The sequence below is a fragment of the Urocitellus parryii genome, chromosome 1 (genome assembly GCF_045843805.1).
Source record: "Urocitellus parryii isolate mUroPar1 chromosome 1, mUroPar1.hap1, whole genome shotgun sequence".
Lineage (NCBI taxonomy): Eukaryota > Metazoa > Chordata > Mammalia > Rodentia > Sciuridae > Urocitellus > Urocitellus parryii.
Window position 1 is genome coordinate 178,154,451 of NC_135531.1, and position 27,546 is coordinate 178,181,996.

Consider the following 27,546-nt stretch of genomic DNA (forward strand, 5'->3'; position numbering starts at 1 on the left):
ACCCTGTCTCAAGAACAGAAACCAAACAATAACAACAACAAAACACAAAACAAAGGAAGAAAAAAAAAGGCTGGGAATGTGGCTCAGTGGCAAAAGCCCCCCAGGGTTCAATATCCAGCACCAAAATAAACAAACACACACACACACAATAAAATTGTGCATCTTCTTTTCTCTTGATGTAATTATTTCCATGCTACAATTGTAATTTTAGAAAGTACACAATATTCCTGATCATTGTTCACTTACTGGTAGACTATGGAGTGTTTCCAAAATTTTGATCCTATACATTCAGGCTAGACTCTGATTTAAGGAGACCTTTCTAAGGGACCTAAAAGCTTATTCATTCAATAAATGTCAACACCTACAGAACACCCAAATGTAGTGGTGAATGAGGCAAAGTCCCTGCTCTTAGACTGCACATTTTATAGACATCAAACAAGCACCCTAATAGCACCCTAGGAGTCCTGCAGTATTATGAAGAAAATGAAATAGGCTGGTAATGGAGTGGGTTGGGCATAGCACCTCTTCAGATTGGAATGTCAGAGAGCTGAGGATTTGATGGCATTGGAGCAGAACTGGCAGTGGTATGTGCTGCATTTTCTGAAGATAAACTTGGAGCACCAGTCAGTCAGGAAGTGAGGGCAGAGTTACAGTACAGAGCCAGTGCTTTTTGAATGAAATCATGAGTGATGCTTTGCCTGGGCTTCACTGATGTGCGACCATGATTTTGGAAGAAATGTACAGTTATTAAACCCAAGTTACAGGTGACCTTTATACAGCAGTTCTTTCTCCTCTTTCCACATCAACAGCCTCTGTTGACATTAAAGGTAAAATGTAAGTGGTGTTCCCAATACCTATCCCAATGCTGTTCAGGAGGCCCAGACAACATGCAGATTTGTTTTCCCCAGTTCAATCCTGAACCTGAATCAGCTTCGGAGTTCCAAGGCTCTTTGCCCACCTGATGTTACCTGCCCAGCCGGCTGCAATTCCCACTGCTACTCCTCCTTGCAGCCCATTTCCCCAAACCGCCAGACACTTGACCTGCAGGGCTGAGTACAGCCTCATGGTCAGGTCCCTTCCTCAGCACTGTAGGCAAATAGCTCTACCCTGGGTCTCTCCTGTTGGCTCAGTACTTGGGCAAAAATTTGGTTATGACCAATTGTGTTTGAGTGATGGAGACATAGCAGTTGAGTTCAATTATGAATTTATCCAGGACCTACTATGGAAAGTAGTGTGGCAAGTCAGAAAGGGAATGAGACTAAGGCCAGAAAAGCCTGGGTTCAAACCTAGCTTTGTCATTCACTGTGAATCAGGGCAGGCTACTTAACATTTCTGAATGACAGATCCCCCTTAGCTGTAAAATGAGGATGTCACCCTGGTTGTAGGTCTTGTTACGATGAATGTTTGGTGTTAAATGTTAAGTCAGTGATACATCTTTTGGTTCATGGCAGCTGCTCAACAAAGGCAGCTTTTCCTAACATTTAACTAGCTTGCATGCGTCAGCAGGAAGAGTCCCCTCACTCTCACCATCAGGAGCTGACTTCTACTTTTGAGTTTCATTTTCACACTGTCCTCAGTACCTTCTTGCTCACTCAAACCATTTCTACTCCTTACTTATCAATTCTTCACACCCAGGCCAGGAACTCTGGAGTGCTTCTGCTGAACACCTGAAGTATTCCAGAGACCCAGAAATCTGACTTCCTCTGGGTAAGGTAAAAATGGCTGCCAACACATTACTTTGTCTTTACTCAGAAGCCTTTAGATGGAACATAAACATCGGTTGCATCACACATACCCACCAGTGCTCTCCAGTAATGCCTAGACCCAGCCAGGTCTGGGGAATCTTTCTCCAGAGACTCAACTGCCACATGATGAAAGCAAGACCCACCATGGGACATTAAAGGGAGTGCTGTTTGTTGAGTTTATAAACAAATACAACAAACACATCCATTCAAATGAGCAAAACACACAACTGCTTTCACTTGGGGTGCCAATCAGTGTTCAAACCCCACCTAGAACCCTTTCTGAGTACTGTTTTTAGAGTCCACTGAATGAATTCACTTGTTCAGCAAATAGTTCCTGAGCACCCACCATGGATCAGGTGCTTCATTAGCCCCTGAGGATACAGACATACAGCTTGTCCTGCCCTGGGTTCCATTCACCTGCAAGCCCCACCAACTAGCAGCTTCCTTCACTGGCTAACACTGAGCTGGGGGAGAATGCAGAGAACTAAGGGGTCAAGCCCATTTCCTCCCCCAAGGATGAGGTTCCCAGTACACAGAAAGGGAAGCAAAAGGAAGAAAGAGCCCAATGCACTCCTGTTGTCCTTTACTGTAAGTGAGGGCAGATCCATGAGAAGCAGCAGCGGGCTAGAAATGACCACCTCACTGAGATATGGGTTGCCACCAGTTTGGGGTGACCAGCTCCATCCACTTTACACCCCAGATGGAGAAGGCATCTCATGCACACTTGCTACCTTGGTGAGGGCATGTGCACATGGCAAGTGCAAATGACATGTTTGCTGTTATTTCTGTGGCTGAATAGTGGGACACACTACGTCTCCTCAAAGCAATACCTTTTCCCCCTCGTTTGACGATATTTTGTCGACATTACTAAAGGGGAGATCAATGATGTTTTTCTACAGGGAAAGAGATATGAAGCACTTTTACCTTTAGCTCTTCCTGATGAGATAGGATTTCAGGCAGCTTCAATGTTTGCCATTTGAAAGTGGTTCCTTTATGATGACAGGACCCATAGACAATTCCTTCTTTCATTTTGCATTCTGGCACCACTCTCTGGAGCACTGTAACCCAGGATCCTGAGTGGAGATGAAGTCCCCACTAGATTCTACTACTGAATCTGAGGACCACTAGGATATCTTTTTTTACATAGTATTGAGAGCAAGAGTTACTAGTTAGGGTTCAATTGGGAATGTGGTCAAAACTGCAGCTATAAGTCTGCCCCCAGCTCAAGCAGTCAGCAAGTCCACTGAATTCCCAAAGTGGGACCCTGCACATGGGACAAAAGGAGGGACACCTCTTGTTGCCCATGTACTGCAAGATTTTCTAAAAAGCTTTCTGGGGCTCTTGTGTCCCTTCTCAGTTATTCTGTTCTCTTCTGACTTTTGAGGTTCAATTTCTTCTTGTTTTAGCAGAAACAAATTCAGAAATCATTTGCCTATTTTTCATAGGGGGTTCTTATGCCCTTATGATCTGAGACTTCTAAGGAATGAATGTCTAGTGAAGCAAAGATCCAGTGAAGGGATCACTGAGCAAGAGGGGAAATCTGTTGGGAAAAGGCAGTTTCCTCACCTCACAGTGGGCTAACACAAGGAATGCACTACAAGGGTTCTCAGGAGGATTACTATAGTACTTGGCACACAGTAGGTGCTCAATAACTTGGAGATACTGCTTATAGCAGCACTTGGACCTCGGAGTGCAGGCACCCTGGGGGCAGGCCCTGCCTACTGCACAATCAGATGCCCGCTGGGATCCCCCTGTGGAAGGAACGCCATCAGGATGGACAAAATACTTCCAGGACCTCCCCACTACCACCATGGAACTGCTGTGTGACAGTAAAGAAACCACTGACCTTCATTCTACTTTGCTTAATTCCTTCTACAATCTGTTCCATCTGACGTAAAAACTGGTCCCGGGCAGCAGGAAAGGCCATGGCTCTGAAAGAGAAACCAGGAGAGGTATGATCAGCACACAGAACTCTTGAGAAATTGTGGAGGGGACCATGGACTCAGCCCTGTACCCATATCATGCCCTAAGAGGCAACCTGGCCTTTTCAAGGCAGTTACGATTCCACACCTCAGAGGAATTCAGGACAATCATTCTGGTCTAATAACTGAATGTTAATCTTTTATTTCCCACAGCACTTTTAATACATGTTTTGTTAAAGTAAAACATGACTAAATATTACAAGAGAGGAAGTCTGCTGGGAAAAGGCAGTTTTTTTACCTTGAGTTGTGGCATGAACCATTTAATTTGATTTGGTTTATAAAAATCTGAGAATTGGGAGACAATTGGGATGGGGAGACATATCCAGGTGTTCCTAAAACCAGGGCTGAGAAACCTGGTCCTGTTGCTAGAAGCAGCAGCTAAATGGGTGGACTCCTGCTGTGCTAAGATATTTTTTCTCATCTTCAGCTCTACAGAAGGAAGTATACTAGGGGCATCAGAACACATCCAAGGACTGAGAATTATTCCAAAGGGTGGGCCTGACAGCAGAACTCTTCACAGACACCCTCAAACTGCAGGTTCTCTTAATCATCAGGAAAGAAAGATAAAGCACCATTTTTAGAAATGTCTTAAGACTGTGAGGTACTAACTGAATCTGAATCTTATGAGGGATTTGTCATAGTTTTTGTCTTTCTTTCTTTCTCTCTCTCTCTCTCTCTTTTTCTCATTCATTAGAAAAGAAGCATAAAATCTAGAGTCTGTAATTTATTAAGACCTCAGTATGGGCCCAGATAAGGGGGGCAGTAGAGTTTATGCTAGAGAGAAAGGAAGCCTGCTAAGTGGGGAGCAAGCTCTAGGCTGCCAGGACTGTCCACCTACTATCCTGGGAGGACTCGCTCCCAGATTGTAGGCTTCCTTTCTCTCTAGCACAAACCGCTGCTGTCCCCCTCTTCTGTTTCAGGGTTGCTGTGGCCTAGGTATAGGTGGGCTCTGCATCTAATTTTTAGAGGAAAAAAATTCATATGTGAACAAAATGGTTTAGAGGATACACATTAACTTAAAAGAAAAAAAATTACAAGATTTTAAAAATATTTAAAAATTATAGTTTTGTTATCTAAATTTTAAGGCATTTCTATGTGCTTAAGAATAAGTGGTATTAATCTCATCTTACTGAAAGGTTAATAAAATAGGTACTTGTCACTCCGTTTTTCTGTATGCTTAACAAAACACTGTTGAAATCTTAAGAACTGTTTGCTAATCTTGTTCCCAGAATGTGCTGTCCCCAACTGCCAAACTGCAAAATGTAACTTCCCTCCCTGCCCTCTCCAAGGAAAGTATATAAGCTCTGCTTAAGCTGTTCTCAGGGCTCTCTCTCTTTGCTCTATTCAAGTGAGCTCTGAGCCCCAGCATGCTGGTCCCCAAATAAACCCTTTGCTGTTGCATGAGACAGTCTCTTGGTGGTCTCTTCTTCCGACGCTCGCCCGACCTTTACATTACCAAGATGAAACTAATATTCAAAAGATTATAGCAGCTAGGCCAAGTCAAATGATTTGAGAGTTAATTTTTTCCTAAGCTACTCTTTGGTGTTTTTAAAATGCACTCTAACATCATTATATTTTTGCAGGAACTCAAGGATAGTGTGACAAATTATATCTGCTCTTAGCAGAAAAGGTGATAGAGTGAGAATCACATACCCAGCTTTAAGGCCTGCATGTACCGTTCTCAATCATACCATGACAATACAAGGTGAAAGCAATACAAACAGGAGGGCAGCCAGGGATTTAAAGGAGGGAGGATGGACTGTACTTACTGGGAGAAGTTCTCATGAATTGAGTTCAGCAGGCTAATCTGGGAAGTTAAAAAACAAGCTGTAAGTAGAAGACGAACAGATCCCTAAACTATCTTGATTACTGAAAGCTCTCCTCCTCTCCAAATGCTGCTTCTGAAAGGAACATATATCTTGTTTAAGTAGATTAAAGCAACAGATGAAAGAAAAAACAGAGTAATATGTTCTTAGTCCTAAAGTTTTTCTCAGGGAATCCACCTCTGTCTATTCATAGAAAACTTTTCTTCATGCGATACATTCCCATGGAAATGTAGGATGAGGGCTCTTTGAAGGGCCCTAAATACCAGCTGAGAAAGCATATAACTAATATGAGGGCTCTTTGGCCAAGATGCTACCACACCTGCTTCGATCTTGCTAGAGACTGAACTTTCTCTTCAGGGCTATCAGTGCAGGGGTGTCAGCTGGAATCCTGACTGAAAGCACAGGACACACCTTACTGCCCTTTCCTGAATCTTCTTGCCTACATGCCCAGTTGGTGGGTGGCTCTAAGGGCCTCTGAAGGAATGCTTCCTTAATGGTTCCATTCCCATGGAAACTGCCTAAGTCTCCACAATAGCACCCTTGACTTGCCTCAGGGATACTACAGTCCTGGGAATAGGCAAGTCTGGAGTCTAACAACCTATGTTCTCTTTTGGCTGTATGCTCACTCAAACTACGGGCTTGGGACTAAGCAATGAACATATTTAGACTTCCAGTTCATAATCTGAAATGTGGAAATGATATTCTTGCCTTTAATGCTCCAAAGAGAAGTTTTCTAAAATATCACAGGCATAAGTCCATTTGGAATAAAACATAATTATTCAAATGCAAAATTTTAACTGTGTTAATTTGGCTTTGAATTAGAAAGTCTAGCCTCTCCCAGCAAGTCTAATATCCAACTTCAAAAAAGAAATGCAACAACTTTAAACACTGAGGGTTCATGGCCTTCTAAGTTGGCAAGTCTTCTCCTATAGTCAGGGCCTGGGCAGAGCTCTGCCCTATGTCTGACTCAAATCTCACCAAATACACTCATTTACTTAAAAATGTTAGATTCCTGTCACTGTGTAAAGGTGTGGATACAGAGAAATAAATTTCAACCCCTTATCAAGTAGTGAGTTTGTCTGATTTGACTGAAAATATGCAACAAAAGTAACAAAAATTAGATGCCTTGATTTGACTTTAGATGATACATCATATTACTCTTATTAAAGTTTTTATAAAAGTTCTAATTAGTTGCAGGTCAAAAGGTGATAATAAAAACAAATTCTGTAAGCCCCATTGAGAGGGTGGGTAGAAACTAGTACGTACTAAGAATCCACTGTATGAAAGGAGCTTATACTTTCTCATACTTCATTGATCATAATCATCATCAGAATCAGATGTGAGGTGAGGTGAATGAGGACAAACTAAAGCTCAAATATGACTTGAAAGTCTGTGCTCTCTTCACTACACTGTGCTGTTGTCAAGACTGGGACTGTTCTTTTATCTAAATTCAGGTGCACATCCTACCCCAATCATCTGATGTACAGGGTATGTATGTGTGTGCGTGCGTGCATATGTGCATGCAGGGGGTGGGGGCGGGAGCTGAATCATAGTAGAAGAGTCAGAGAGTAAGATGGCAAGGGAGGCATGCCTATGTTAACTTTTTGCTCCTGTTTCAAATTTTCTTTTCTCTTAATTCAGAGGAATGCCTGCCAGTGATGAATAAAGAGCTACTTTCTGAGCTACTTTCTCCACGTAAGCTTGAACAAGGCCACCTATTATCCCCAGTCACTTAGCTGGTGCCTCCCTTCCTCGACACTTTTTTCCCCAGCTTCAGAGCTTGCACTTTACTTCTTTTCATGATGGTGTTTCTCATGGGGCACTATAGAATGGTTGTCCACCAGCCTCAATTCATGGCAGATGATGAACTCCCAAGGAATCTTACCCTTTCTGGAGATGAATCCCAGCACTGGACATACAGTAGGTGCTCTTTCTACTTAAATTCAATGAACCCATCCCAGGCATCAAGTTCATTTTAACTTCCTGGAGTAAATTGCATTGTTAGCTGCTTACTAGATTAAGTTATTTTCTTTTTAAAGGTTCTTACCTCCTTTTCCAAATAAACCTTTTTATCATCCAGGGTATTATATAAAGTGAAGAACTGCTTGGTTTCTTTGTGCACTGCTGAAACTGTAAATACAAAGAAATTAGCACATGAGTAGTAACACATATCAAGTTGAACTAAACATTCATTCCCAGAGGAAGAACACTGCCAGGACTCAGGCCTTCCAGGGTTGGGAGCTCACTCTCTACTGAAGCCCCAAAAATGTGCAACCTCAATCACCTTGGAAATGTTAAAAAAAAAAAAAAAAGTCACAGAAATGAGAATGTCTGTAGGTGGGACCCAGGTCATCCAATAACACATTATAGCTAAAGTTGCAAATCACTGCCACAAATAAACAAGGCCTCCTTCTCCCCATCTTGCTCAAGAACAGGTGTAGGTTGAAAATATCTGATGATTAAAAGTAGATATAGATTTTTTTTTTTTTTGGTACTGCTTGAAAAATGGCTTTGGTGTAAACATGCCTTTAACAAATTACTTTAGGGTGAGAAATTTACTCTGAAATATACAGATACAAGGCATTATTGTTAAAAGCTTTTGAGCAGACAAAGGAAAAGATTTAAAGATAAACCTATTTTCTGTTAAAAACTGTCACTGATGATATCCACCTCTGATCATCTGAGTCAATCTGAGGACTAGCTGAAAGCTCAGATTGGTGGGCTGGGATGTGGAGAGGAGCATGACCTGGAATTCTCAAGCAAAGACAGTGGGCTCAAGCTTGAATCAGGGAGGTGCTGAAAAGCCCTGGCCTTGAGGCAAACTCTTAGATGGACTTTGAAATGCCAAGTGGAAACTCCAGGAAAGTGACATTATGGATTTAGGGAATGGTTTACAGGCCAAGATGCAGATGTGCTAGAGAGGTAGGGCATGGGTGACTGTAGGAGGAAGCCCAGAAGATGTAGCACTTTGAACAGTCTATCAAGGATTTTGAAAATTATCCAGTAAGTTATGAAAATTATTAAATATTAAAGTTTTTGAGCAAGAGTACATGACCAACTTTCTGTTTGAGAAAGACTACTCAGGCAAGAGTTTAGTGAGGGGATTCGACTCTGGGCAGAGATGCCAGGAGGCTGCAGCAGCAATCTGGAAGACACAAACTTGAAAGTTAATAAGAAATAGAACTGATGAGCAGCAGGAGTTAGAACTGAGTGGACCCAGTTCAGCTAAAGGAAACAGGATAAGGAGGCTGAATTCAGTTTTCTACCTGTTGGGTTTTGGGTATAAGGGATACATGGAAAGAGGGAAGGCTAGAGAAATAGTTAGTTCTTGCCTAGGGTGGGGAGTAGGGGACTGGGGACAGGCTTACAGGGACTGACTTGGATCCTGAAGGATTTTCCCTAACAGAAGAGAAGGGATCCTGGTCCATGTAATTGGAGGAGCCAGAGATAAGATACCAAAACTCTGGGTATGCACAGAGGCAGTGTATGGGCTAGTGAGGGTCCAGATCAAGAAATGCCTTCAGGTAGGTCACTCATACTGTGGAGGACCTATCCCAGGTACAAGAAGGAAATCTGCTTTATTCAGAAGGCCTGGGGGAGCTCCTGAAAATTTGTCAGCAGAGAGAAAAGCAATTTTATTAGATGAGACCTAAGAGACTTGGAAAAGCCACTACAGTACAGCTAATGGTCATTTATGTAAGATATTATGCAAGCAAGAACGTAAGGCAGGAGAGGTGGGCACAAAAAGACAATGGCAACTTTAAGGCCATTCTGAGCCTAACAAGATGGAGACACTCATCAGGCTCAGGAGAATGCTCTGGGATTACTGGGTGAAGATGATAGTATTAAAATTAAGACCACATCAACAAGAGAGTCTGCAGAGAATAATGAGTGAGGACCCATCCAGACATCAGGGTCATAATGTTCCACATGAAATTGGAAAGTGGGAGCTCAGGGAAGATCACATGGCTGACCAGAATGAGGGCTAGTTTAAAGCATTACTCTAAGAGCTCAATTGGTAAAGAATCTGTCTACAGAGAGCACCACAGTGTTCCTCCTGGAATCGTGAGTGCCTGATGACAAAGTGAAGCCCTTCCTGGAGTCCCCTCTGCCATGCTAAAGTCAGACACAGCCTCTTGCCTATTGGCCCTCCCCAACCTCGGGAGCTTGTAAATGGCTGATGCACCTACTTTGGCGGTAGAGTTCAATAAATCTCTTCTGATACTGTATTAGCTCAGCTCGGCTGGGCACTTCATCAATCTTGCGATGCAAAATTGCTATTTCACGATTTCGTCGAGCCTAAATATAAAAGGGAGGGGAAAATAAAAATATTTGAATAAAGGCATTATATATTCTCTAGGGGCCAAAATATTGTCTCCATTCTAGAAAGAAAGAAGACTGGTACACAGCAGCCTTATAACTTGGTCTCTCTAGTTCTTACACATTGAGACTTTAGAGTTCTGCAGTAGGACATTCATACCTATTTAGACCTATTTATGTATTGTTAAGTTCTTGATTTTACTTACCTGTAGTAAACGGATCTTGTAAAGTTTCTCTTTTTCCATATTATATCGTCTGTCTAGGTCTTCCTAAAAATTGAAAAAGGCTACAATTATGTAGGAATAGAAAACTTTTTTTTTTTTTTTTTTTGGTACCAGGGATTATTTATCAGGCATCCTTAACCACTGAGCTATATCCCAGTTCTTTTTGTTTTGAGACAGGGTCTTGCTAAGTTGCTGAGGTTGGCTTTGAATTTGAAATCCTACTATCTCAGTCTCCCAAGTCACTGGGATTACAGATATGTGCCACTGTGCCTAATAAAATTTTCATTCTTTGAGTCTTTGTAGGCTGAATATGTATCTCCTTCATCTTGAATCCTCAAATTTTTCTCAAAAGGTGGAGTGTAAGGTACAAGTCCTACTGCATGTGAGATTCTAGAGCTTTTTATATTGTCTCTTCCTTCACTAAGGATCCAATATTTTTAGTGAAGTCCTTCCCCCATACCTCAAAAAATACTATGAGGAGGAGAAAGTGAATCCTTACAGATATGGCGTGTGTTTGGAGATAGTGCTAGTTTTCTGTTTTTACTTACAACTAAGATGTCCAATATGATAGCCACTAGCCACATGTGACTGTTTATATTAACATGAAATAAAACTTAAAAACTCAAGTTTCCCTGTTGTAATAGTCATATTTCAAGCATTCAGCAGCCACAGGTGGCTACTATATTGGAGGGCAGATACAGAACATTTCTATGATTATGGAAAGTTATTTTGGATAACTCTAAGAACAGGGAGATACTAGCACTGCATGGAACTGAGGCAGACATGGTTGGATGGTGTATTACATCAAAGTTACAAAAGGGGTCAAAGGTATCCTCCCCCAGCACATGTACATCAGCGTGTACAAGCATGGATGGAGACATGCACACAACCCCCTCTCTCCTCCACAGGCCTCATTTTTAGGCAACTTTCAACGGTTTCCCTAGAGTTCTAAGCCCATTCTCCTCGCAGGTAATAAAGAGAAGCCCTTAAAGAAGAACATGAAGAGTTTCCCCACTTTTCCTTTCCTCTTTCTCCTGTAATTGCACTGAAGTGCTGGGAGCTCTGGTTTAACTCAGAATAGAGGTAAGCAAACTATAGCCTGTGAGCTAAATCCAATAACTTTTGGGCCAAATATGCCTTTCTACCTATTTTTTTGTAAATGCAGTTTTACTGGAATACAGTCATGTACATTCATTGACATAGTGACTAGGGCTATTATAGCACAGTTGGCCCACAAGGCTGAAAATGTCTACTATTTGGCCCTTTATAGAAATAGTCTACAGACCTTGCTATGTAGTCCAATAGAGAAAGCTTTTCCCCTCCCGGTAGAGCCCCCAAACTGTGACAAGTATAAGCCTCCCTACTTCTCAAATGAGATGCCAGTGTGAAGACAAAATGCTTGCACACTGGCCTGGGACAAAACTCTCTGGAATGGTAACCTCCAGGGCTGTCTCTTAGGAGTCAGGTGTGTGAAACAGTACCATGCCCTGAAGGCCCAAGAGACAAGAAGTTGGCTCTAGAGACCATTAAAGCAGGCATGAGAAATTGCTGAGAGAGAAGGGAAAGCTGGGTCACTACACCTTGTGAGGCAGTACCAGTCCTGAGAATGGGCAGGTACTTACATCATGAGTCATCCCAGAAGTCAGGGCTTCATGTGGCTCTCCACTGGAGAGGTTCTGAAAGGATGAAAACACAATAACTACTTTTTTAAGTAGGGAGAATGGGAGAGCTGAGGGTCTAAAAGGAGGAAGGGGGTGAGAGATGTGGAACGCCCATCCAGCTGAGAAGTGTGTTGATGTACACTGAGCATCATTTGGAGAAAGAGTAGAAAGCAAACAGCCTGCATGTGAGCCCCAGATTTTAAATTATTCTTAAATGTCTATCAGTTACACTCACCATGTAAAACAGTAACTGCTTTTGAATGTAAGAATCTCTTTAACAACATTATTGCAAATGGAAATGTGACCTTGAGGGTCTGTCATCTGGGAAGCTCAGATACTGGCAGAGGTGGTGATTTATATCTCAGAGGCTCAAAGTTTGAGAAACAAGTGGCAAGGCAGGCTAGGTGGTGATGGTCCCAGGACATGGATGAATCCTTGGCTCTGTTGTTCACCCATATCAGTCCCTTGCAGATGTGAAGTCATGTGGCCTGGCTGAAATGAATGAGGACGCACCTCGAAGACCAGGGCTCCTGTGGGTGGAGACTGTGGGGCCCAAGTGGGGCATATGGACCCTGGTACTGGCTTGAACAATTCTCTTCCCCTACCTAAGCCTAATGTTCTCCTTTATATAAGGGTGAGAGAAGGTATAGTTGATGGGCTCTATGACCCACCTAGTTTTTTACATCCTAGGCACAGGGTCCCTCAGAAATGAACTCTGAATGAAGTGTGACAAGGGAAAACAAAATTGAAGAGATCCCTACAATCTTATTTGGTGGAAGAAATAGACTTCATTTTCTTTTGTGCTTTGTCTTTTTATTATTCTTTATTTATTTACAATGTAACTCTCTACCCAGGCCTGCTGTTTCTATGCATGGTGGCTTTGTAGACATTTATGTCACTTATCTGTCTAGAGGCAGACTTCGTTTTCTTTTCTCTATTTTTTAACTTAACATTTAATGGACATCCACGCTAGGTCAATGGAAGAGCAAGTCTCCTGTTCAGAGATGCAACTGATGTTCCTAAAGCCAAAATGTTCCTGTAGTCCTGGGGCTCTAACACAAAACCCAGCACTGCTCTCCTCTTTTATGTTTGTGGCAACATATCCCCAGCAGGACTAGAGAAGGGTAAATGGGTAAACTAAAAGACATTTTGAAGAGTAAGTGGAGTAGGAAACAGAGCTTGAACACTTCCTAACCTAAGGCAAAGGACATAATTCTGTGATCTGGTAATTCATGCCTATTGCTCCTTTCACAGAAGGAAGAGAAGAAAGAAGGATATAAATCTAAGAAAACTGCAGGAGGAAGGCAGTTGAGAAACGTGTATTTATTGGTCTAAGTGAAATAATCCAGCAGTCCTTTTTAGCACCAGACTATCTGGTGGGCTGGTCCTCTAGAGACACTCCCCACAGAGGCCATACCAGCAGCTGACTGTCTTGCGGACTAACCAAGTCCTTACCTTTCCGCTTCCACCTGGTGTTCTCTCAGCTTTCAGGTTTTCGATTTCCTGCTGAAGCCGCGTCATCTCTTCCTTTAAAAGTAACATATTTACAAAACTCAGACAAGGTTAACAACTGGATGCAATTATTTAACTACTACTTGATCCAGAAGACTTATTTTCACAATTGAGAACTACCTGCTCTGATCTCCAAATTTCAGCCTGGGAAAGTCCCCCCATTCCCCTAGCAGCTGTGTGGAAGCTGTCCTTCAGTCTAAAGAGGCCTGTCATTGCAAAGGACAGGTTAGGTTTATAGGGAAATCACTGGGAAACGAAATCAATGAGTGGCTCAGAACTTGGTTTCAATCAGGCTACTCTGCTTCCTTTCTCCAGCAGGCCTCAGTTTCACTCACCTGTCTATCACCTAGGAGCCTGTTTCACCAAATCCTTCTTCTATTTGCTCATCTTGCCTGGCCCTTAAGATCCAGCATCCTGATGATTCCTGGATGGGCTTGCCTCTCCTTCCCTGGTGCTCACAGAACTTGCCGGGCCTTATTTCCTGTTTCCTGCTGAAGTCACCTGTGTACACATCACCCCCACTACTACACTGGAAGTGCCAGATGGCAAAAACTCAGGCTTCTACATATGCTATATAGACATCCAGGTTTGAAAGGATAGCCCTGGCTTTGTATGATGCTATTACCTTCACAAAAGCCATCTGTCAACAAAATATATTTTTTAAAGACCATTTTAAGATTTTTCTTTCCAAGACATTAGATAACATTGTTTGTTGGATACCCTCACTTGGAGGTCTCACTCTGGTACCCTCAGATGACTGGTATATAACTGCTTGATCAATCTGCTTTTGTACTCTACACTGGATAGAATGCCCCATGGCACAGGGGAGGTAAGTCAAGAGCCTTTACAAGAGTCCTGGTTTGTTTGCCAATGGCAAACAACTTACTCGGCAATGTGCTTTAAACTCCTGTTCTTGACTTTTCAGATTTTCATTCATGGCTACAAGTGCTCTCAAGTTCTGCAGAATACTGAAAAGAAAAGACCAAAAAATGACATATGGTAGGCCATTATGATTTTATAAATCATAGCTAAAACAAGAGCCCCACTAGAAAGGACTCCATTTTTAATTGCCCTTTGTGTCTTCCAAGAGAGTCTAATGGGTTCTCCACAAATGGTAAGGACATTCATTTAAGTGACATTATTATTCATTTATATGCCCAAGACTATAGGCTGATCCAAATAAACATTACATATTCTAGAACTAAAATGTCAACTGTAGAAACATCAGTAAGTTTCAACAGTACTGGATATATTAATGATACCAATTATTCAGCTACACTCAGGGCATAAACAGTATTGAAAACCATTTTTAATAACCATTCTGGAAAGGAAAAAAGCTGCTTAGGGACATTAAAAAAAGGGACTAATTTGAAAATCAAAATGTTAAATGCCTAATAGCACTTTGCTCCTTATCATGAAAGAAAGGTTTCTAATTACAGAACCAAGTGGGCTGTGGGTACTTTTTGTTAAAAATGTCCATCACACTAGAACATCTCATCCTGTGCCTGAAACTTTTTATGATTTCACAATTTCATTGGAATGGGCAACACCTAGTAGATTTTACACCCAAACAGTCTGGAGCTAAATCAGATGTTAAATGCTTCCTTCTTTCTAAACTGTAATTAATTTTACACAGAGAAAAATAAAATTATAGCATCTTGGTCGTTGCAAAAAGATCACATCTTTTCTCCCAAGGACACATGGCTAAAATGTATGCTGTTAAAAATATGGTAACAATAGATGGCTCTAAGGAGAACTGGGCTGGGGACAGAAGCCAAAGAAAGAATTTTCCCTATAGGCTTTTTTATACTATGAAAATATATTGTTTTTAGCTGGGCACAGTGGCTCACACCTGTAATCCCAGAGACTTGGAGAATCCCAAGTTTGAGGACAGCCTCAGCAACTTAGCAAGATCCTGTCTTGGGGAAAAAAAAGGGGATGGGTTGAGGTGGGGTGGGGATAAAGTACCCCTGTGTGCAATTTAAAAAAATACTGTTTTAAAAACAAACAAAAAACAAAACAAAAATACCTTTGCTGCTTCTGACTATAAGGGGAACTGGGAGAAAGGTGGGTAACTCAGTGCAGTCCGAGCATATGGCAGCAAGTGCCCAGCAGCAGTCACCTGGTTTTGGATGGGCACCCTTTCTGTGATGATATTAACTGACCCACACTGGGCTAGAAGTCATGACCTCTGGCTATTTTGTCTTATGTGCAAACAAAGTAAGCCTCCAGGTACTGGCAGTTACTTTCTTCAAAGAAAAAAATAAATGTATTCTGAGAGCTCTCACCTTGGATCAGCTTTGGATTCTATCTTCTCAAGGGCTGCTTGCTCTTTGTCTAGTTTCTCACTGTGACTTTTCAGCTGCAAGAAAAAATGGAGGCAACATTGCTAGGGACTTGGTAGTAGAGGGAAAAGTGTTTCTGTTTTCCTTCCCCCGGCTCACACTTGGACCCCACTTCTGATAGGTGGCCTGAGCCCACTGGATTTGGTTGCTCATTTAGAAGCAAGATGGACCAGAGAAAGGGGAAAGGGGTGAAGAAAAGCATGGAAAGGCCAAATCAGATTTTGATCTTCTGGCAAAAGAAACTTTGGCCATGGCTTCAAAGTAGCATCAAATGGATGGAAAGTTGAAGTAATACTGAGAGAAGATGCCTTATGGTAGCAAGGAGGAAAGAAAAAGAGTGGCTAAAAGAGGGAGACCTGGATTTAAATCTCAGAATGCCAGTCTTGCTAGAGTTTTAACAACCTAGTCTATTGAACAGTTTTACTTCCTTTTTCTGAATCAGATGAGGGAAATTCTAAAGCAACTCAGATTTGAATGAATAAAGTGTTCAGTAATATCATACAACAGAACACATCACAGATATTTAAATAGAAAGTAAAGTAGCTTCCAGTGATTTCTAATATCTAGTGTGAGATAGCTAACAGGTACAAAATTATGAGTATGGCAAGCTTCTAGTACGTACAAAGGGATGAATACCTTAAATGTATGCATATATGAAGAATATACACATGACTGCTTTTATAGTCATAACATTTCCTAAAAGATTCAATAGAAATTGGTTATATGGATTGTCAGGATGGGGTAAATAGATGGCCTGGTTACAGAAATACATTCTGTGCTTTTTGAATTTTGAACCAGGTGAATTATTATTTTTTTTTACAAGAAAGGTTCCAAGAGTTCTAGCAGAAAATGGCAAAAGTTGTAGCAACTCCTTCTTACCCCAATTCCCCCCTCCCAATCCAGACTCATATGTTAGAATAAATGGACTAATCTTAATGGACAAGAAATGGCAAGCGGAATGGATGAAGAGGTCAGTTGTGTACAGTCAACAGACACAAAAAGGACCAACTTGCAGGATTGGGTTTCTGTGTTGCAATAGCTAGGTGGGCAAAGCAATGAAGCCTGTCTTCCATAAATATAAGAGGGGGTACATGAGACTCAGATGCAGAACAGGGTTTCAGAGTTGGGAACAGTCAGTAGAAATTTTTGGATTTCTCTGATCCTGAATATTAGTTACCACTGGCTGCTCCCACCAAATAGAAGGCATCACTCTTCAGAATAACACATGAAGTATGCTTCATAAAACAGATACTGCATCCACAGAAATGGCGAAAGGAAATTTAAACATTAAATATAAGAACACAGCCCATAGTCATCAAACATTAGAAGATAAACCCATAAAAATGTAGATTCAATATGTGAATTCCGAATAGAGAAAAAGTTTCAAGATAACCAATGCCCTTAGCGATACAAGAGGATATTGCATGTGTTGAAAAGAATCAACCTTACACATAGAAAATTAAAGTTGTACTAGTGAGTGGACAGGTAGACCCAGGCCCATGCTGCAGACAAGAGCCAGCAGTCTCCTGGCCTCTCTGAGGCAGCCATGCACCTCCCAATAGGTGTCACTTGCTGCTGCCACCCCTCTTCTGCCTTTCGTGCCTGCTTCACCATTCTTAAGTATCGAAGAAAGACAAGTCTTCTTGGTTTTCAGTGCCATTAGGTTATCACAGAAGGGAAGGTTTTGCTGAAAAGGTTAAAGCCAGGAACCCTGGCATGAAAGGGTTCAGAGTGCTCACTCTGCCCAGCCCGACTTGAACGGAAGATAACCAGGCACAGAGATGAAGGTCATTATTTATTCACAGGACAACAAATTAAATTTCCTTATTAAGTTGTTAAGCACTAGGTTTTGCCTGGTTTCCCATTTTTCTAGATGGGATTTAATTTTGTCCTACTAGATAGTAAGCTTTCTGAAAGGGCTTTGATTCCAGACAGCTATCATTTGAATGCTGGCATCCTACTGTATAGCCTTTGGCAAGTGATTTAGCCTCTCTATCCTAGTTTCCTCATCTGCAAAACAGGGAAAAGAAGAGTATGCTGTTAGGGTCACTGTGAAGATTTAATGGACAAATACAAGTGATGGGCCCAGCACATGGTGATGCTGGCTGTTAATCTTTGAGGAAAGTAAGACTTCCCCTTTTTATTGATTTGGGTCAACTCTTTCCATATTTCTTGCCTAGGAAAAAAGCTCAACCAATGCTTGATTTAGTATTTAGTACAAAAAGGCAGTTTACAACCACTTAGAATTTATATTCTAAGACATGTCTTAAAAACTGATATCAATATGTTTTGCCTTCAGTTTTTTTTCAGATTGTTATACAAAGATTGATCCATGACTTGGCAAACTTCAGGCCAGGGATTCTGCAACATTAAAAAGTAACAGAGCAGCAGGGATTCCACCCCCAGGCACTTTGTATCTTATCTATTAGGAATGCAGTCATAGAACTGTGTAAAGGAAGCTCAGTTGTCCAAATGCAACACAGCCTCTTTAGAGAAAAGGAAAAAAAAATTTATTCTAATGGTCATCTTCACCCCTGTCCTTTTCAAACATTCAGACAATAACCAAAGAGACCAGTCCTGGTCACAAATGAAAAGCTCTATCAGATTTATAGCAACATGGTGAAAAACTGCTATATAGTGTCACAAAAATAAGAATTTTAAATCAGCATATTTCATGTGAAACTTTGGGAACTGTCTTGATTTCAGAGATGTCGTACATGGTCCCAGCTTCCAAGTGACCCAGACAGCAATAGATAGAGACGTTACAGTGAGGCCCTCTCAGAGGACAACCACAGTCTCAGCACCAAAGTCACCACAAAGAAAGCTTTTCAGATTCAGATGAAGACAGTCTTCTGTGGAAATATGAGGGACAGAAATATCTAAATGCTCCTCATGACAGAGGTGGTGGCAGAGGCATCTGTTCCTTGCCTGGTTTCCTAGGCAATCACAGTGGGAGGAGAGCAGCACTGGGATGCTGATGTGAGATGGCGCGCTCCTAGCCTGAACTGGAAACTGAATCCCACAGCTCAAAGACACCCACACACCTCCTCCCTGACCTGCAGCCCCTCTCCTTCCCCACTGCACCTGGGAGACAACTGGTATTCCTGAACAGCAGTTTATATCACTTTGAGGTTCTCTCTTTTAAGAGAGCTCTTCTTGCTCTTATGGATTTCAGTCCTCTGGAGCTGCTTTGTAACTTGTTGCTTGAGGAATAGGGGCCACTCGCTGTGAGAGACCCTGCAAGTTCTTCTCTGTGCCCTCTTGCCTATCTAACCAGCCCTCCTCAAGGAGTCTCTATTGACTCTCAGTTCAGACACCTCTCCTACCAAGACCACTGATGGTTTAGAACACGGCAGTGTGGACAAACTGATGGCATGGGTCACATACACCATGTGTCCTCAGGTAGACTGAACCATAAGGACAGGACTGTACTCCCATTAGGCTGATGAAACACAAGTTCCCCAAGAAGTGTTGGATAAAGGTGACTCTTTACAGAGGCCCAAGGAGGAAGAAGGACCTGCTTACCTCTGTTAGGGTTTTCTTTGTTTCATTATATCTGGCTTGTAAGTTGGTATGACTTGATTGAAGCTATAAAGGAAAGATAAAAGATGTTTACTTTCATTTGATCCTTACAGCAATACACATGTGGATACTATCCCCCATTTCATAGATCAGAAAATGGAAGTTCAGAAATATTTAAACTGAGAAAATATAGGAATTTTAGAAGAGTTGCCAGGAACACATGAAAAAATATCCTTATATTTAATTAGCACCAGGTATGTGTCAGACCCTCTACTAAGTACTCTGCATAAATCCTATCACTGAATCCTTACATTCAATGGATAAGACATTATGCTTATTTTATAGGCAAGGAAATAAAAACAGAAAGGCTAAGTTACTTAACTAAAGTTCTCAGAGCTGACAAATGATAAAGCCACGTTTCAAATTCAAGTCTATCTGACTTGTCTATGGCTATAATCAATTCCAATAACCAACCTGCCTACTTAGAGACTACAAACTATGTTTCAGCACACAGGATTCCAGAACAGAGTGTAACCAGTTGGCAAATAATGCCAGATAAAAGAAAGGATTCAGGACTTTAATACTTAGAGAAATAAAATTAATTATCTTTACTGTTATAAACTCATATCTTGAAATCTTTAATTCTTTCTTCCTGATTCCTCACTCAGTAGACCAATTACATGGTCAGGGTTATTGCACACACCAGTCTTCTTTAATATCAACTGGAGAATACTAATTTTTGTTCTTTATTAAAAAGTCTGTTATATGTTAGGTAGTATGTCTGAAAAACAATAGGTTCTTGGTAAACACAGGATCTAAACCAACTGTAAAACAGACACAAAAGTCAGGGAGGATTGGCCTCTTGGCTGAACTGAGAATGAGTCCAGACTGCCATTTGGAACAAGTTTGGCATTCTTTCTCAAGTTCTGGCAAGAAGGAGAAGTAAGTGTTCACCTCTGTGGAGATGTTCCTGTGGGTCTAGAATAACCTTTAAACTATCCTCTTTCAATAATAAAGAAGTTCCATCCTTCATTCCTGTTCATCCAGATTCTGTGACAAGTTCCTTTTGAACCAATCACTTTTATGTTCTTATCAATGGCAAGGATCAGGAGTAGAGATGACAGTCTTCACTAAGAACTATTGCAATGTCTAAATAAATGACTGAACACAAACCAAATAACAGCAAACCTATGCATCCTTCTTTCCTTATGATCCAGAGAGTGGATAAAATCAACACCTTATTTAAAAAAAATGACCGGGCAAGACCAATGAATATGTGAAATTTGCAAGAATAAAAATGCCAACTGGTATCCATTTTTGAAAAATCAACTGTTATAGGAATTTCTCATCAACTGTTTTACAAAAAGCCATATCCATGCCTATAATCTTCTACTACATGTTATTTGTCTAATAAAGTGTTATTCCCCATGTAACTGAAGCATGTAACAATTTTTTAACATCATATGACTGTTCCCTAGTCAAACTCCCCAGTTTCCTCCTGAAAATATATAAAGGTCTTTCCAAACAGTCACATCTACCACTAAGTATTGTAACAGCGTTCTTAAAAGTGATCCAAATTCTTCCGATTCCCCCGTCATCACAGGCCACCCGGACAATTGCAACAGCTTCCTGATGGTTGGTTTTTCATGAATCCTTTATCACCCCAGTTCAATTAATCTCACAGCAAACAGAATGCTTTTGTAATATTCAAATCAGATCACACTACTGTGCTGCTTCAACCTTTCTGCGGCTCCTTTGATTTTAACATGACCTGGAAGGTCCTGTTTAATCAGACTCTGCTGACCAAGCAGACTCTCCAACCACAAAATCAAAATCAACCAACACTTCCTCCCCCTGGTCTTTGTTCATGTTGCTTTCTAAATCCTCTCCTAAATCCTCCACACACCTCATGTAGAATTTCTGCCCAGTCAATGCCTAGTTATCTTTCCAGACTCAGTCCTCAGTGACCTGGGGCTACGTCAGGTCTTCCTATCAGTCACTCCCTCAGCTCCTTAGCCACCTTCTCCTTCAAGCATTCACTGCAGCTGTACCTATATGATGATGAGTGTGATGGAGGTTTCGTGTCTTGTATAACTCCCCACTGGATCTTTGAGAGCAGAGATCATAATGTGCTTTTCATCCCCAGGGCTTGGTTCTGTGCTTAGCATACAATTGAGCTCAGTATTTGTGAATGAATGCAGCTCTTGCCCTGGGATCTTGTATAACAGAGCCTGGCAGGCTTTTCCTATAAAGGGCCACACAGTAAATATTTTAGGCTTTGTAAGTCATTTAGTCTCTGCTGTAACTACTCAACTCTGACATGGTAGCTTGAAAGCAGCTACAGAAAATATGTAAGCAAGTGGCTGTTCATATATTCTAATGAAACTTTATTTACAAATGCATATGTGGCTGGATTGGCCTGAGGGCCACTGTATGTCAAACCCTGTTCTAGAATCTCCTTTGATCAACCTGCTGGGAAGATCTTCACTCTTTCTCCAATTTCTCCCTTGAAAAACAGCTTCATTTATCTGAATGAAATTATAAAGAGAAAACACTAACCTCTTCTAGATGCTTGGTCTTCTGCTGAATCTGCTTATTCAAGGAGATAACTTTCCGACGATGTAGCTGGGAGGTTCCTAATTTTTCTGGACTTTCTTCAGCTGAGAGCTCAGACTGCTGTGGGAAAATATACACAATTTAATTAGCTTACCTTGGTCCATAATATTCATCCCTGCTCAGTCTGTGTAAGGCACTACTTGGCAGTCAGTCACACCATGCCCATACAGTTACAGGGCCCTCTTCAGAACCTTAGTCCAGAGAGAAGGTCCTGACACAATGCCCCAAATACCTATCAACAGACTGGCAGAGAGAAGCATGGACAAAAACACAGGACCACAGAACTGGCTTTGTTAGTGTAATATAAGCAACAGGGCACCATCAAATCATCTTTTGTAGGAGAATAACATGGTCACAGCAGTATCTTCATGGAATCATGAAGAATAATGAATTGGCCAGGCATGGTGGCACATGCCTGTAATCCCAGTGGATTGGAAGGCTGAGACAGGAGGATCACAAGTTCAAAGCCAGCCTCAGCAATGGTGAGGTGCTAAGCAACTCAGTGAGACTCTGTCTCTACATAAAATACAAAATAGGGCTGGGGATGTGCTTAGTGGTTGAGTGCACCTGAGATCAATTCCTAGTACCAAAATAATAATAATGATAATAATAATAATAATAAATTGATTCACTTTCATCAAAGCAATACAAGCATATGATTAAAAATCCTATTCATTTAGAAACAAACCTCTCAACTCATTTTGCCCAACCATGGGCCCACTCACTTAACTATGTGCTTTATTCTGTTCTGGTGTTAACAGAGAACCGATCTGAGAGCGGCCAAGTAGGAACTTACGAAATTGTGATAGGGAGGAGATGGAGAAAAGGGACTGAATAAGATACAGAGAATGTTAAGACCGAAGTGGGTAAAGGAGACATTTCTGGATGAAGTGTTGAGGTGAACGTGGTGGCATTTTCCAGGAGAGCAAATGTCTGTCACTGAGAAACCATGCCAAAGAAGGGAGCACCATGGTAGAGTCAGCAAATGCAAACACTTGCCTCAAACCCGAGAATCACCAGGAAAAAGAAATAAAGAGCGGGGTAAAAATGGGAGTTCATAACCCACTTGAATCAAATGTATAAAATATGATATGTCAAGAACTATGTAATGTTTTGAACAACCAATAATAAAAATTAAAAAAAAAAAGAAATAAAAGGTCTATTGCAACAGCTGCCCTTAAAATACTTTTTGGATTATTATAAAAGCTTTATTAAACAGGAAAATGCCTCTTATAACCATATTCCCTTTTTATGTAAAGTACCCTAATTCCAAGTTAAGCACTGACTTGTTGTCCAAGTGCAACAAAACTATTTGGGTACATAACTTTCCCTGCATGTTTTAACAGTAATCATGGGTTGAAGTTTGGAAGCTGTACCCCTGGGAAAAACAGATGGGAAGGGAGGAGGAGAAATGGCATGGTCATAACTGCCATTTGTTTTGGTTAAGAATTTCTCTAAATAATTCAGAAGCATTATTCACAGATGATGAGTTTTGGGGGCTTAACAACTCTGGAAGTGGGAAACAACCAGTGGGATGTGGCAACATCAAAGAGCAAGGAACATCATTTTCTACAAAAGACAGAATACCTAAGCACTTGACATCACAACGCAGTTACCCTGGAAACCTAGGACTTTGAAAAAATGCCAACTAGCACATTTCAGTGTGTCAGGTTGGAAACTGGAGTTTACTTTTTAAAATTAATTTTGGATGTATCAAGATATTCACAATGTATATTCTGGGGAAGGAGAAAGTGTTTCTGAAAATGATTTAAGAGCATAAGAAAAGTAGGGAAAGGAAAGACCATCCCTTTCCTATTCCCAAATCATTTATTAGAAACAGACTTGCAATTAACTAATTATATCTTCACTTTGATTAGATCACCCTGAACTATGTTATTAATTTGGCTACTTTTGTTTTCTATGTATTTAATATCTTTTTTCTTACAATTAATTTTGGCATTTGGTTTTAACAGCAATTTAGATTCTCGGACACTGACTTCCAAAGTGTCACTGGCATATACTGAAAGCATTTTACATTACCAGCAGAGTTAGATAAGCCTTCTATTTTGTTTGAAATAATTAATTGCCCATGCACTGGAACTAGCCTGCATGGTATGGCTGTATGTTTGAAGTCAGGTTATTCTAGGGCATCCTGACCTCCTCCACTGCCTGAGTAATTTTCAGGTGTTATTAAAGGGATCCTGAAAAACAAAACAAACAAGAAAACAGTGCTGAGAACCTGACTACCTGGGAAACCGCCCCATTGACTGGAACTACCAATGGAGTGGGCCCACCAAAAGGTCGGTTGCTATTTCATAACATTGAGAGGGGGAAGGTCTCCCTGATTCCACTCTTACAGAACCATAGGAATGGAGAGAAAACTCTGGCAGTACACAGAAAGAATCCTGAAGACTCTACAAAAACCTCTACATAGCACTTCTATGATACAGTATGTTCCAAGCACACACAGACTTTCAAATACTTTCTCATGGTGCTAAGTAGCAATTCTCATTCTCTGGAGTCTCTTAAATTTGTACTTATAAACAATTAATGCACATACCAGGATACCGAATACCATTTCCATATTTGACATTTCTCTAATTCAAGTAAACTAATATGTACATATATTGGCCCATTGCACATAAAAATTTATGAATTCCTCTATTTGCCTTTGAATCTAGACATTCTACTATACAAAATTGCTTTTTCTAATGGGAAATTTTGAGATAGATAAAATAACAGTTAAAATGAAGAAAGTTCTTAAGCTAGTTAATGAAAAACTGATTACTCTATTTTTCAAAGATACCTTTTATTAAGCAATCTAAATTATTTGTTTCTTTCAAATACCATCCTAAAGCCAAAAGAACTCAGTGTGAAAACAGATACAGGCCCTTCTAGCAGTAGGGCTCATACAACAGTGCATTCATTGAGATTTACAATGAAGAAGAGAACTGAAGACAACCAACCTGAATCTTGAATGACAGCACAGAGTTAGATGGAGAAGGGGGATTTTATATTAAATTCTTGACAGAAAAAATTTAAATACTGGGTCATTTTAACTGACTGCTACTTGCAAAATGCAGCATCTGTCAAAGAATGCCAACCAGCTACAAATACATCCTTTGTGTTTACAATGGAGTGAGGGCTCAAGTGCTAATCTGATTTTGTTCAACAATTTCAGATTAAGAATGTATTTTCAAAAGCACAATGTGGATTAAGATGACTTCTGGTGTAGATTCAACATTTTCTAATACTTGACAGATTCACAACCTCTATTCTTCGAGGAAAAATTTAAATGCCATTCATTAGTATTAGTACAGTTCAAAATGGTAAATACCCAAGGGGGAAAAAAAATGATTACCTAAAACTATACATTTTTGTAACTGAAAGAGACTCAAAATGTTATTTCCATATTAACCACCTATTTCTTTGCATTATTATCATTTTTATTTTTTATTTTTGGTGGGACTGGGCCTTGTACATGCTAGGCTAGTGCTCTACAACTGAGCTACATTCCCAGCCCTAACTTTCTTCCTAATACAGGGAACTTTCCTATATCATTCCCCTCCCTCACCAAAATATGTTCTTTAAGCTGAACCAAAAAGGATCTCTATTTCAAAGGGTTCCGGAAGTTCTCTATACCAATAGAGGAACTTCAGAAGTTCCTGGTACCTTGGTTGACCCTTTAATTGAGAACAAGTAAACATACTACATAAAATATTAATTTTTTGAAATTAAAAATAAATTTTAAACCTATGAGGTAACAAGAATTTTAAGAAATTACCGAAGTTCAAAAAGTGAGGGAAAGTTGGGGATTCAGGAGGGTATATGTAACTACTTTTTTTAAACTGAAGGTATTTGCCAAAACTATGATCTTGAGCTTTGATCTGTACAATTCAGTAACAAATGCCATGCATAAATATTGACATAGGTATGAGATTTTGTAACAACAGATTGTCCCACATTCAGTTCTGCAATCTGAATCCATATTCAACCTGAATGGTCTAATAAACCTGCAAGTCCAATAATGCCGTAAATCAGAACTATGTATAAAACAAACCTGAGTTGATGTGTTCCCATGTGCTTTGCAGGAGCAAAAAGAGATTCTCCCTGGAATAAAGTTTCAACTCCAGGTTTCAATTTCTACCCATACATTTTCAAGGAATATAGTGGGTTCACAGTCAAAAAACAAAACCATAAGACCAAAAGTACATAAGAAGTCAAAACTTCATGAACGAAAGCTAGCAAAAATGGACAACAGGAGTGGGATAACTGGTTCAAATGGTGGTTCCAATCCAAGTTTTCTAAGGAATCTCCATACTGCTTTCCAGATTGGTTGCACCAATTTGCAATTCCACAAGAAATGTAAGAGTGTGCTTTTTCCCCCAATCCGCCAACACTTACTGTTGCATGTATTCTTAATAACTTCCACTCTGACTGGAGTGAGATGAAATCTTAGTTTTGATTTACACTTTTCTAATTGCTAGAGATGAACATTTTTTTCATATATTTGTTAATCAATTGTATATCATTTTCTGAGAAGAATAGGTTCAGTTCCTTAGCCCATTTATTAATTGGGTTATTTGTACTCCTTGGATTATACCCAAAGGACTCAAAAACAGCATACTACAGTGACACAGCCACTTCAACGTTTACAACAGCATAATTCTCAATAGCTAAATCGTGGAACCAATGTTTACAGCATCATAATTCACAACAGCTAAATTGTGAACCAACCCTTCAATAGATGAATGGATAAAGAAACTGTGGTATATGTACACAATGGAATATTATTCAGCATTAAAAGAATAAAATCATGGCATTTGCAGGTAAATGGATGGAGTTGGAGAAATATCATGCTAAGTGAAGTTATCCAATCCCCCCAAATCAAAGGCCAAATGTTCTGATAAGTGGATGCTGATCCATAAAGAAGGTGTGGAGCGGGGAGCACGGGATGAATAGAGGAACTCTGGATAGGGCAAAGAGAGGGAGGAGAACGAAGGAGGCATGGGGATAGAAAAGATGGCAGAGTGAGACGGACATCATTACCCTAGGTACGTGTATGAAGACACGAATGGTTTGACAGTACTTTGCATACAACCAAAGAAATAAAAAATTGTGCTCCATATGTGTATTATGAATGGAAATGCATTGTCATGTATATAAACAATCAAATAAATAAAATGAACAACAGAATCAGATTTGCAAAGACTTAATTACATATAAGATATACCCTTTCTTCTCAGAAGCAACAGAGATTAAATCTAATTTTTTAATGTGACAATTCAACTTAAGTATTCATAGCTCTTCCACCCATCCTTTCTATTACAGACTTTTGGTAACTTTGGCTACCTTGGCTGCTATCCTCTGGATATATTCTTATTTGTAATTAACCTGACAGAGTCTGACCACAGAAGATAGTCAGGATGTGACCATCGACTTTCCCTGATCTACACTTTGCTCCCGTTAATGAAACTAAATACATAAATGCTCTTTTCAATGTTCTTAACTCCTATTATCGAAATTCAGTGAATTTGCTCATATTTATGTCCAAGGCTTTGCTCTGGGTTCCATGGTAATACAAAATGCTCAGAATGCATTTTACATTTAGAAGGCAGGAACATAAATCTCCTGCTTTCATCCCTATCAATGACTGTCTGCTCAGATCAGCAAATTATGAGTTAGTACAACTGTTTTTTTTCTGAGATTAAACAGTTCACAATTATCTTCTTATGTGATGCTTTGAGTGATGTTCAAATCTGACAAGGTCAACACTTATGTCTTTGTATGAGC

General features: G+C 40.4%; 1 protein-coding gene across 13 annotated transcripts in view; it reads right to left on the reverse strand.

Annotated features, from left to right (window-relative positions):
- Positions 1-27,546, reverse strand: part of Ccdc93 (CCC complex scaffolding subunit CCDC93) — a 101,535-nt gene that overhangs the window by 26,236 nt on the left and 47,753 nt on the right. For 11 of the 13 annotated variants that reach the window (XR_013344249.1, XR_013344248.1, XR_003302784.2 and 8 more), the window contains 11 exons: positions 21,697-21,813; positions 19,141-19,203; positions 15,559-15,632; positions 14,157-14,238; positions 13,214-13,285; positions 11,720-11,773; positions 10,080-10,142; positions 9,744-9,852; positions 7,601-7,683; positions 5,497-5,534; positions 3,592-3,676 (listed from right to left, as the gene is read on the reverse strand). Coding sequence is in view for 5 of the 13 variants with exons in the window: in XM_077802256.1 (XP_077658382.1) it covers positions 3,592-3,676; positions 5,497-5,534; positions 7,601-7,683; positions 9,744-9,852; positions 10,080-10,142; positions 11,720-11,773; positions 13,214-13,285; positions 14,157-14,238; positions 15,559-15,632; positions 19,141-19,203; positions 21,697-21,813 (840 nt within the window). In the remaining 8 variants the exon portion in view is untranslated. Of the gene's footprint in view, positions 1-2,669; positions 2,819-3,591; positions 3,677-5,496; positions 5,535-7,600; positions 7,684-9,743; positions 9,853-10,079; positions 10,143-11,719; positions 11,774-13,213; positions 13,286-14,156; positions 14,239-15,558; positions 15,633-19,140; positions 19,204-21,696; positions 21,814-27,546 lie in introns of all 13 variants that reach the window. The other 2 variants (XR_003302789.2, XM_077802253.1) reach the window with 2 other exon arrangements.